The 12,365-nt window shown below is 45.6% G+C and overlaps 1 protein-coding gene across 1 annotated transcript in view; it reads right to left on the bottom strand.

Annotated features, from left to right (window-relative positions):
• KIF2A (kinesin family member 2A) overlaps window positions 1-12,365 on the bottom strand; it is a 2,798,933-nt gene that overhangs the window by 2,283,223 nt on the left and 503,345 nt on the right. Inside the window, exon 3 of the mRNA XM_044063819.1 lies at window positions 10,223-10,345. Within this exon, the coding sequence (XP_043919754.1) occupies window positions 10,223-10,345 (123 nt within the window). The remainder of the gene's footprint in view (window positions 1-10,222; window positions 10,346-12,365) is intronic.

Below are 12,365 nucleotides of genomic sequence, written 5' to 3'. Positions count from 1 at the left end.
ATTCGTATACAAAGAACAGCCGTTAAAACAGCCTTTGGATTTAAATGAAGCAAAATACTGACAGGAAAAAGCCTAAATAAATAGTACTTAGCCCAGCCAAGTTGAGACCACGTCTAAGCTCTGTAAGCGGCAAACGAGATCTGGGGGATTAGTGGTGGTGCATCCTGGGATAAAGATAGCTCAGCCAATAAGAGGCCTCGCTCTATAGCATAAGCGTGCCGAGTCGGAGCCGAGGGATCGGCTCCGAACCCATCAGTACAGAATGTAGGCGAGATAGGATCACATAACATCACATCCTTAGCATTTGCACCAAAAAGCTTGTTCTTTTCCAAAGGTGCATCCAGAAGTTTTGCTTTTACATGATCTGGTAGAGGTTGATCTTTTAACCAAGCATGTCTACGCATCACTGCCCCTGTCATAGCTGCCCTACATGAAGCTTCCAGTGCATCATATCCACACTGCAGGAAGTGACTGCTTACTTGCTGAGTGTTATGTACAGCTTCCTGCAAAGTCTTCCTGTCTAAAGGATCAGGAGAAGCTAATGTTTTTTGTAAATCTTCTAAGAGATAATCCTGAAATTGGAACATATGAAAAAGGCAATTTAAAGCTCTCATAGATAAGGTAGTGGATGTGTAAACCTTTTTACCCCATCTCTCTAATGACCTTGCTCCCCTGTTGGAGGGCAAAGGATTTTTTGAGGTGGAGGCTGAAACTCCTTTAGGCCCCTGTGAAATATTTTCCAAATCAGCAGTATGGGCCCTGAATAAATGGGAATGAGTTTCTGGGACCCTGTAATACCTGTCTGGCTTGGCTGGAGCGGGAGGAAGGGAATCAGGGGTAGCACTAGAATCAGAATACAAATCATCCAGAACATCAAGTACAGGAGGAATAGCTAAGGGCCTGTGTTGAGGCTTCTTAAGGAAAGTCCTAAGGCGTTTCCTAGAATCAGAATATTCCTGACCCTGCCACTTGAAATGTTCCCTCATGGTGTGCAGAACTTCCCCAAAAAAAATATCCTCAGGAGGGGAGGCCGAAGGTATGGAATCTTCTGCATCCGAGTCCTCAAAGGTCTGGAAGAGCTCTTCCTGGCTATCAGAGTGGACAGAGCCCTCAGAGTCTTCATCTGAAGGAGAAGGGTCAGAGGGTTCAACCAGGGGCCTTTTATCAGGAGGAGGCTGAGATGCTCTCTCAGGATGGGCCTGTGAACCTCTAATCATGGAAATTAAATCAGCAGCCATGGACATAATTTGTGTCTCCGGAGTCGGCTGAGGTAAGGATTTGGAAGTAATATGCTTAGTTTTGCTGGCTGCCTTAGCCCTAGTGTAGGCCTTAATAGACATGGCCATAGGAGGCCTGGCAGCTCCACGTGCAGGAGTGACCTTGTCTACAGCAATGGTCTCAGGCATTTCCTCGGTTACGGTATCCGGAGGAAAGTCTATAACTGGCGTCGGAGTAATGTCTGGAATCTGAGTCATCGGTAATGCGGTGTCTTCGGTTCGGAGCGGTGGAGAGACAGTCTCTGAGGGAACCGGAGCACTCGTGCTAGGTTTTGGCGTGGAGTCGTTGGTAGACGCGGGCCGAAGATGTCGGTCCCGGTCTTTTCGCTTTTTGGGAGTTTGCGATGTCGGAAGATCCGACGGCATGGTGTAAGCAAATTTATCGCCGAAAAAATCTTCAGCGAACTCCGCCCGGCGCCTGAGAGTGCGCTTGTTGAAGCGAGCACAGGCTACACAGGCCGAGACATCGTGGTCTGGGCCCAGGCAAGGGAGGCAGTAAGAGTGGAAATCTTTGAGGTATTTGTTTACCACAAAAAAGACAATTGTTAACTTTTTCAGTAATTTCTGACATCGGCTGAGGCAAGAAAAGGTCCCCAACGGGGTACTTAGCTTTTTGATGACTTCGGTATCGTAGATTACAGGAGCTGACCGACCGGCACTTGCGAACTGCTTCTGCTTCAGGCACCGCGCGGCAAGAAAGACTGAAGAAAATGGCGTCAGCTGATGCGAATATACTCCAGCCACTCTGACGTCGGAGAGAAATGCGACATCAGCCGACGTCGGACCCAGACTTTGGAATCCGGCCGACCGAGGGCTGCCCGAGGCAGGACAACCCACATGTTATGACTGCAGCTGCATTCTTGAAGGACATCAATCTTGAATAAAATCCCTGGCCTTGTTCCTGAGGAGGAACCTTCTCTACTGCTTTTATTTGTAACAGCTTTTAGACTTCTATGAGTGCCTCTGCCCTTTGATTTTGTGGCAGGTTTGGCATGCCTTGTCCTGTTGGTAAGGTATGGAAGTGGAACCTGTAACCTCTGTCTATTATGTCCAGAATCCAATTGTCCTTTGTTATAATGTGCCAGTTTGAGAATAGACATAATTTTCCGCCTATAGGTGCTTCTCTTTGAGCTTTGGTACGCGGAGTGAAAGGTAAGTCATTGTGATTGTCCCTGTGGTGCAGGTGTACTACCTGTGCCATTTCTTTGATTTTGTGGTTGCCATTGGCGTCCCCTGTAGGAGCCTCTGTATTGCCCTCTACCTCGTGCATGCCTGTTCTTTCCCCTTTGAAACTTGTCAGAGTCTGGAAAGGACCAATTCTTTGAAGGCCAATTCCGGCTGAACCTTGGGGGCTGAACCTGGAGGAAATCCTTCACTGTTTGAACTGATTTTGCCTTCTCTTCAATAGATTCCAACACATCTTGAGCATTAGCTCCAAAAAGCTTCTGTTTATCCAGAGGTGCATCCAGGAGCTTTACTTTAACATGATCTGGCAGTGGCTGTTCTTTCAACCAAGCATGTCTACGGATAACAGCCCCTGTCATAGCTGCCCTACATGAAGCCTCCAATGCATCATAACCACACTGCAGAAAATGATTACTAACCTGCTGGGTATTATGAACCAAATCCTGCAATGCCTTTCTATCTATAGGCTCAGGAGAGGCTATCTTTTTCTGCAAATCATCCAGTAAATAATCCTGGTACTGAAACATATGAAAAAGGCAGTTAAGAGACCTCATGGCAAGGGTGGAAGAGGTATAGACTTTTTTACCCCATCTCTCCAGGGACCTTTGTTCCCTGTCAGCTGGCAGTGGATTCTTGGCTGAGGAGGTAGCCACTTCTTTGGGGCCCTGTGAAATAATTTCTAGATCCACAGAGTGGGCCTTAAAGAGATGCCTGTGAGTGTCAGGGACCCTGTAATATCAGTCTGGCTTGACAGGAGCAGGAGGGAGAGAATCAGGGGAAGCACTGGAGTCGGAGAAAACATCATCCAGGACATCCAAAACTGGAGGGATAGCTAAAGGTCTGTGCTGGGGTAACTTAAGGAAGGTACGTAGCCTTTTCCTGGAATCAGAAAATTCCTGAGCCTGCCACTTAAAATGCTCCCTCATGGAGTGGAGGACTTCACCGAAAGAAAAATCCTCTGGAGGAGAGGCAGAGGGAATAGATTCCTCAGCATCAGAGTCCTCATATGCCTGGAAGGATTCTTCTTGGGTTTCTGAATGCTCTGAATCCCCGGAGGCTTCATCTGAAGAGAGGTTGTCTGCCTGCTCAGTTCTAGGCCTTTTTTCTGCAGGCGGCTGAGAACCTCTGTCTGGGTGAGGCTGAGACCCCCTAATAAGAGAAATAAGATCTGCAGCCACAGACATGATTTGTTTGTCAGAAGAAGGGGCCTGAGAAGCAGGCTTGGGATGGGCCGTGGCCTGGCTGGCGGCCTTAGCACGTGCAAAGGCCTTGATTGATATGGATACAGGAGGCCTAGCTGCCCCACATGCAGGGGTTACTTTGTCCACGGGAATGGTGTCGGGTAGATCCAGAACTTCGGTTTCCGGAGGAAAATCAACAACCGGCACCGGTGTAGCCCCCGAGACAGAGGGATGAATTAACGCAGTGTCGTCGGCCTGGAACGGTTGAATTACCGCTTCCGAAGGGACCGAAGCACTCGCGGAGGGCTTAGGCGTTATATCGGTGGAAGACGCGGGCCGAGGATGTCGGTCCCGGTCCTTACGTTTTTTGGTAGTTTGTGCTGTCGGTTGTTCCGACGGCATGTTGTAAGCGTAAGATTCGCCAAAAAAGTCTTCGGCAAACTCTGCCCGGCGCCTGAGAGTGCGCTTATTAAAGCAAGCACAGGCGGCACAGGCCGAGACGTCGTGGTCTGGGCCCAGGCAAGGGAGGCAGTAAGAATGAAAGTCCTTATGAGGTATTTGCTTACCACAAGACAAACAATTATTAACTTTCTCAATTTGTTCTGACATCGGCTGAGGCAAGAAAAAATGTTCTACGGGTACTTAGCTTTTAGATGACTTCGGTAACTGGAAACACAGGAGCTGACCGACCGGCACTTGCGAACTGCTTCTGCTTCGGGCACCGCATGGCAAGAAAGACTGAAGATGGCGTCGGCTGATGCCTTTATACTCCAGCCGCTCTGACGTCGGGGAGGAGGCGACATCGGCAGACGCCGGACCCAGACTTTGGAATCTGGCCGACCGAAGGGCTGCCTGAGGCAGGACAACCCGACCGAAGGGCTGCCTGAGGCAGGACAACCCATATGTCAGGACTGCAGTTGCATTCTTGAAGGACATCTCTTTTTACAAACGCCAGATGTTTTAGAAGAATGGCCTGGTTTTCTGCCTGAATTAGACAATCGTCCAGGTATGGACATACATATTTCTTTGCCTGCAAAATGCAATTACTGGAGCCAGGCACTTTGTGAATACCCTGGGCGCAGTAGACAAGCCAAAGGGCAGTGCAGAGAACTGATAATGCATGCAGTCTGCTTTGAAGCTTAGGTATCTTCTGCAGGATTCCCTGACTGGGATATGCAGGTAAGCCTCTTAAACCTAGAGTTGCCAACCAGGCATCCTTGCCTAGCATAGGAAGTAACTGGTGAAGAGTCAGCATCTTGAATTTTGGAATGTCCAGAAAGGTGTTTAGAGTTGACAGGTCCAGAATTGGACGCCATGACTTGTCTTTTCTAGGTACCAGGAAAAGTCTCGAACAGAAACATTGCCCCTTTTCTTCTTCTGGTACTAGTTGAATAGCCCCCATATTTAGGAGGGAAAGTACTTGTTTCTGAGCCTCTGCCCACTGATTTGGGGGCAGGTTTGGCCACAGGTTTGAAGTTGGCAGTGTGTGGAAATGAAATCTGTATCCCTGGGACACTATATATTTAAAACCCATTTGTCCTGGTTTATAAATTGCCAGTTGCTTGAATGAAGAGCCAGTTTTCCCCCAAGTGGCGGCTAAGAGGAAAGTACTTGGTAATTTTAAAGCGAAGTCATTGAGACTGTTTGCCATAGGGTGGTGCCTTGTTGTTTCCAGATTTGGAAGTGGGCAGCACCCCATTGCTTAGTTCTGAAAGTCCCTTGGGACTGAAACTTGTTGCTTTCGGAATGCCTGTGTTTGGCTGGAGTGGCTCTGGAAGGAGCTGGAAAGGACCAGTTCTTAGTAGGCCAGTGCCTTCTAAATCTAGGAGGTTGTACTTGTAAGAAATATTTCACAGTCTGCATAGATTTAGCTTCATCTTCCATCTTTTTTAGAACTTCTTCAGCCTTATTTGCCAAACAAGCGGTCCTGCTGTAAAGGAGCATCCAAAAGTTTTGCTTTAACATGGTCAGGCAGAGATTGCTCCTTTAGCCAAGCATGCCTTCTAAGCACAGACCCAGTAACAGCAGCCATGCAAGAGGCCTCTAAAGAATCAAACCACATTTCAAAGTATGTTTGCCAACTTGTTCAGCTGAATGCAATAAATCCTGTAAATCTTTATTCTCCACACAGTCAGAAATCAACATCATTTTCTGTTTAAGCAGTCTCATGATATGCTGTTGATATTTTAGCATATGGAACTGACAGTTTAAAGCCCTGATTGCTAAAGCTGCAGAAGTATAAATCTTTTATCCCAGCTATCCAACCCCCTGGGGTCTCATCAGAAGGGGTAGGATTTTTAGCAGTAGAAGCCTTAATGCCCTTGGGCCCCTGAGAAATGGTTTCAGGGTCCTCAACAGGATTCTTGAAAAGGAATTTGTAGGACTCATGAACCCTGTAGTACCCGTCTGGTTTACTAGGGGCTGGAGGCAAGGAATCAGGGGCCATACTGGACACCGAAAACATATCAACAATGTCTAGTACAGGAGGTATAACCAAAGGCCTATGCTGAGAAAGAAGGAAATCCCTAAGCATCTTTTTGGATTCAGAGAAATCCTGACTTTCCCAGTGGAAATGCTCCCTTAAGGTATGCAAAGTTTCCCCAAAAGAGAAATCCTCAGGCGGAGAGGCAGAGGGAATGGAATCCTCTGCATCAGAGTCCTCATAAGTAGGTATGGACAAATCCAGATCTTTAGAAGAGTCAGAAGAAACAGAGTCCTGTTCAGAAAATTCATAGTCAAGTTCAATCCTAGGCCTCTTGGGGGGGGGGGGTTGACTACCCCTGATTACAGTAATTAAATCTTCAGCCATTTTGATCAATTGTTTTTTAGGCATAGGGGCCTGAACTTGTGGCCTGGGCGTCGTTTTTTTAGACATACATTGAGATTTAGGCCTTAGTACTGAAGTTGGGAGTCAGTTTAATATGCAAGTCTGTAGGGCTGAATACACCCTCAGAAGCCAGTGCCTGCTCAGCAGCTCCGGACCCATCCAAGGTAGACACATCCGCGGGTTCCACATGTGAAGCATCTCGCGGCATACCGGACTCCGAATGGGTCTCAGTAGAGGCTTGCAAATCAGAAGTAGCAGGTATCAGGGGCTGCAAAAGCATCTCACTGAGTACCGGCGAACTGTCGACTGGCTTAGGAGAAGCGTCGTTGGCAGTTTTGGACCTCAACGGCCTCTGTCTTCCTCTCTGCGTTTTTTCGGTAATCTGGTAGTCGGATGGCTAACAGACGTCATTTCTGGATAATTAAACAGAGAGCTGAAATATTTAGAAGCAAAAATGTACTGACGACAGCAAGGTACATCGTGGTCAGGGCCTAGGCAAGGAATACGGTACAAATGAAAATCCTTACGAGGTATTTGCTTCCCACAAGTAATGCAATTATTAACTTTTACTGACATCGGTAAGGAGCAAGAAAAAGTTTCCCCAACAGGGTGCTTAGCTTCTAGTTGAAGACTTTGGTTCTGAAACTCGAAAATGAAAATTTCAGGAGTCGGTCGGCCGACCGACACTTGCAAACAGCTTCTGCTTCGGGCACCACACGACAAGAAAGACTGATGTAATGGCGTCGGCTGCATGTTTTATACCCCTGACAACCTGACGTCAAGGAAGAATGGACAGCAACCGACGCAGGACCCAAGACTTTGTTAATCAGGCTGACTGAGGGCAACCAGCCAGCAGATTACCCAAATGCAATGACTAACAGTGAAACAGGATGAACATCTGACAATTCAATGCCCTAATGGCAATAGTTGCAGAGGTATATACTTTCTTACCCCATCTGTCCAAAAATCTGGAATCCCTGTCCGAAGAGGTGGGATTTTTGGCTGTAGTTGCCTTAATACCTTTAGGCCCCTGGGAAATGATCTCTGGGTCAGTAGTAGGATTCTTACAAATAAATTTGTGAGAGTCAGGTGCTCTGTAGTACCGGTCTGATTATCTAGGGGCAGGGGGCAAAGTATCAGGAGTAAGACTGGATTCCATAAAGACATCATCAACAACTTCCAGGACCGGGGGTATTGCTAAAGGCCTGTGCTGTGGCAAATCTACAAATTCTCTGAGTCTCTTTTTGGACTGAGGTTAGTCTTGGCATTCCCAGTGGTAATGCTCACAAAGTATGTAAGGTTCCACCAACAGAAAAATCCTCTGAAGGAGAACCAGAGGGAATGGATTCCTCTGCATCTGAATCCTCATAATCAGACACTTCAGAGTCATCAAACTCTTGGTCTGTTGAAGCTGCTGGGGACTGGTCTCTTTCTCTTAGCAGGGGAAGGCTGACTTCCCCTAATCAACATAATAAGGTCTTCAGCCATTCTAAGCATTTGACATTGCGGCAAGGGAGCAGGTGCATGCACTCCGATCAGTTTTCTAGGCATAACGCATACTCTTGGCCTTAGAAACTCAGCAGTTTTAGACAGAAATGCAGTCGTCGGTTTAAGTCAAACAGAGCTGCTTCAGATGCCAGTGCCTGCTCAGCGGCTCTGGACCCATCCAAGGTAGAGACATCTGCAGGTTCCATAGTGGAATTAGAGTCTCGCTGCATACTAGACTCCGAACTGGTCTCGGTAGAGGCTTGCAAATCCACTGAAGTGGGCATTAGGGGCTGCGAAAGCGCCTCAATGAGTACCGGCAAACTGGCGACTAGCTTAACGGAAGTGTCATCAGCAGCTTTGGACCTGTGCAGTCTGTCTCTTTATCCTTATATTTTTTTCGGCATATCAGTAGTCGGATGGCTTACTGTAACCATTTCGGAATAAGGAGATCGAGAGCGAAAGAATTTAGCGACAATGAGAGTCCGACAACGAATGGTCTGGGCGTTGAACAAGGCACAAAACCGACAGCGAGGTACGTCATGGCCTGGGTCTACACAGGTGACACAGTAAGAATGAAAATTTCGGTGTGGTATTTGCTTTCCACAGGCAAGACAATTGTTAACTTTTTCTGACATTGGTTAGAGCAAGAAAAAAGGACCCCCAGTGGGGTACTTAGCTTTAGAAGACTTCAGGAGGATTCAATTTGTAAACGAAAATTCAGGTAGTGGCCGACCAGCCCTTGCAAACTGCTTCTGCTTCAGGCTCCTCGGCAAGAAAGACTGATGTAATGGCGTTGGCTGCCTGGTTTTATACGCCTTACGTCAGTTCTGGAGTGACAGCATCCGACGCAGAAATACTAAGTCTCTGGTATTCAGGCCAACTAAGGGCTACCTGCAGGCAGATAACCCAAGTGTCATGACTGCAACAGTGAAACACGAAGAACATCTGCAGTTTGCAACTTGTTTTTTTAATAATCTAGGGGACCCACTTGCTCTATGTGAAGTCCCCTTCCATTGTTTAGTCAAGGTCAACTTGCCTCCTGTTTTTGCCTGAGGTAGGATGGATGGGTACTTCTGGGGCTAAAGGAAAGCCTGCACCAAGCTACAGCTGATCACCCTGGCTGCCACGACCCTGGATACCACCCAGTTTCTTCTCGCAGTCAAGCTTGCCACTTCTTTCTGAGACTTTTTTTTTTTCCTTTGTTTTTTCCTGCTTAGGGTAGAAGGGACATCTTTTACTGGGGTAGTTACCTGATATACCCAAGTGCAAAAGAATGAAAAAGGTCTTTGCCCGAATATATGGTTTTCATGTTTCATGCAGCATTTTAAACATCTTCTCTGCGGGAGATCCAAACAGAAACTCAAATATAGGGGCTACTAGGGAGTTGTGCTTTCGCATCCTCAGAAAGAGGTTTCCTCAGTTAGGCTTGCCTCCTTGTCCAAGGGTCCCACTGCAACTACACTGTAGAATGCATCAAGTACATTATAGCCACGTTTCATGAATGCCTAGCTACATATGAATTGAGGTTGCATAGGTTAAGCATCCTCCTACTAAGGGCCTTGTCTTTAATCCCCTCTGCCTTTTGTCTTAACTGCTCAAGGAGGGACTTCTAAAATCTTAACACGGAAGACTGGCAAGTAAATGGTCCTAACAGCCAGGACAGCTAGCGTGTAGATATTTTTCCCAAATGAAGGAGTATTCCACTCTTCCTGTTACAGAGTAGATTCCCTGGCTAAAGTACCATTAAATCCCTTGCTAGAATTTATAGACGCCACTGCTGGACCAGCAGCTGGATTTTAATAAAGATACTTGTGGGAGTCAATGACACCGTAAAAGCAGTCTGGTTTCCTTGGAGCAGAGGGCTATCCATCTTGCTACAAAAATACACTGTAAAAGGACTTCCAAAACTAGAAGGATGACCAGAGGCTTGGGTTCAGGGAGTCGCAGAAATTGCTTGCATCTAGTTTGATGAAGTATTTCACAGCCATAATGCCGCATGTACTATAGTTAACGCACTATTGTCTTCTGTCTATAACTAACCAGTTTTTAATAGAACACATTAACTTAGCACAACACTGGTTAGGTTTATACAGGTTAAGCACACTTGCTGCATTCCACAACACATACATATCAAAGAAATAATTAATTTCAGTACAGCCAATGGCTACTTGAGTACACACTCCCAATAACAATTCCACACTTTAATCCTTTACACTGCTGAATGTAGCAGCTTCCTATTACAAGAATGGTTCAGATTTACAAACCTTAGCTAATTTGTTCACTTTGGCTAAAGGTGTAGGAGGTGGTGGCGTTTCAGGGCTTGGCTCAATATCTTCTTCCTCTGGTGCCAAGTCTGGGTTTAGTGCAAATATGCTCTCCAAGTCGATCTATTAAGAAATGGGGAGAAAAAAGAACTGTAAAAAGAACACAGTCAGCTGTTCTATTATATATGCAAACAGCAGAACTACACTGCAAAGTCTAGTTATGGACACCAAACTGCCAAAAAAACTGCTAAAAAATACAATGTGCCTCACACCCCACTTACTTATACACACTAATTCTTCAGTCTGACAGCTATAGAAAAAAAAAGTACCAACAATAATTCTGAAGGACTGATAAGTTGTAAACCTCATCCACTTTACACTCAACCAGTGGTAGTGAAACTCGGTGAGGATTCAGCCACAGGTGAATATCAGTCTCCCAGCGTGCTGTTTTTAGCAATCAGGCATCCCTAAGAAAGCATGGCTGCAATCTTGCATATAATCATTAAAAATAACCGTTATAAAGAGAAAGTAAATGCATATCTAAACACTACTCATGTTATGGGTGTATGCACATCCAAGATAAAGCAAGTACAGAAATACCAACAAATGCTCATGGGTAAGACTGTAAGGAGCCCTAAACGCACAACACACAAAGGTAACATATCTACAAAGACTCTCTCAAAACAAAATAAAGTATATCCTATAAACTGGATGCTGATCCCTTCATCACAGTGTCTTTGCAGGGAAGAATAAGGGTATTTTCAGGGTGTTAGTCATTTGCTGTGGCTTCCTTTGGCTTCTCTGGAGCAGGTGTGGAGTTTGAAGACTGCAGACCTCTTTACACACAAGGGAAGGAACACCTCTGAGGAGTGCTTGCTGGAGGTAGTTAGGATTTTAGTTTGTAACTGATGAGACTCTTCAAAAGGCTTGTTTTTGGGTTTTAGTCTTTTTTTTTGGTTCGCTACCATCTCCATTTGTTGGTTACTCTTCAAAAGGCACTTCTTTTAACCAGACTAAACATTCCATACATGAATACTACCTTTGGTCTCCGCTGAAGAGAGGTCACTGGCCTAGTTAGACCAACCCAGTCAAAGATTAAATAAATATATATAAAAATAACTCCAAAAAAGTTTTTGAATACAAACAGTTGCAGATATAAGCAGAAGTGGTGTACAACAAAAGGTATAAATCGTATAGCAAATGCCCAAAGGGCTTAATGCCAAAAACCCATGTATGGGCACAGACGTTGAAGTCATAAGCATCAGAACTATCAATGCAGAGAAAAGTCAGTACTGCAAATGTGGGCACCACTACTAACAATACGGATGACAGCATAACTGCAAAGGGGTCTGAAAACAAGTACCAATGGGAACAAAGAAAGGATACAGCTTTGAATGCTCTGATGTCTATAACTTTAGGACCAGTTTCATGCAAACAGGAAATGTGAAGCAAAGGGTTCTGGCGGCAATTACTCTGAGGAGAATTAGCTCCAGGCATGAATAACACTCCATCACTACCCCAGACATGTCTGGACACAGAAGAAGCTTCTAATCTCCTGCCTTGAAAATCAACATGCATTTGAAAAACTGCTGTAATCCAAACTCTGGCAAATCGGACAAAGGATCATGGGTGTGCCTGGCCAGGAATGAACTGAAAAAGTTTGAACTATGGCTACTTCTGGACTGGCAGACTCGGCCACAATTATAGCAGGTTTTTTTTCAGATTCTACTGTAAAATGAAACAGGCATCTTGGTACAGACTTTGGATAACAAGGATCTTGAAAAAAGTTTACCTGAAGTTTCTGCCACAGGAACAGAATACAAAATGAATGGAGAACAATCTTTTCAGACACAGTAGACCACTTCTTTCTAGGTAGGGAAGAAGCTTTAGAACTTTTTATAAAGCAGAAAAGGAGCATGAAGACAGTCTGGAGTCAGTTTCTGCTTGAACTGCAGACAAGGTTTTGGACATTAGCCTGTGCTGCATACCTTGATTAAACTTGAAGGAAATTGGGGAGCAAAAAAATGTTGCGCGACTGAGATGGGACAAAATATGTAACCACTGCAGAATCCCCATGAGGCCAGGTATGAAAGACCATTTAATGCTGCTGGAGAATGCTTTTCTGCATTAGAAGACACACCCT

The sequence above is a fragment of the Protopterus annectens genome, chromosome 2.part2, assembly GCF_019279795.1.
Source record: "Protopterus annectens isolate FY-2018-M chromosome 2.part2, PAN1.0, whole genome shotgun sequence".
NCBI lineage: Eukaryota > Metazoa > Chordata > Ceratodontiformes > Protopteridae > Protopterus > Protopterus annectens.
Note: the sequence above shows the minus strand (reverse complement) of the source record. Positions and strands in the feature narration are given on the sequence as shown.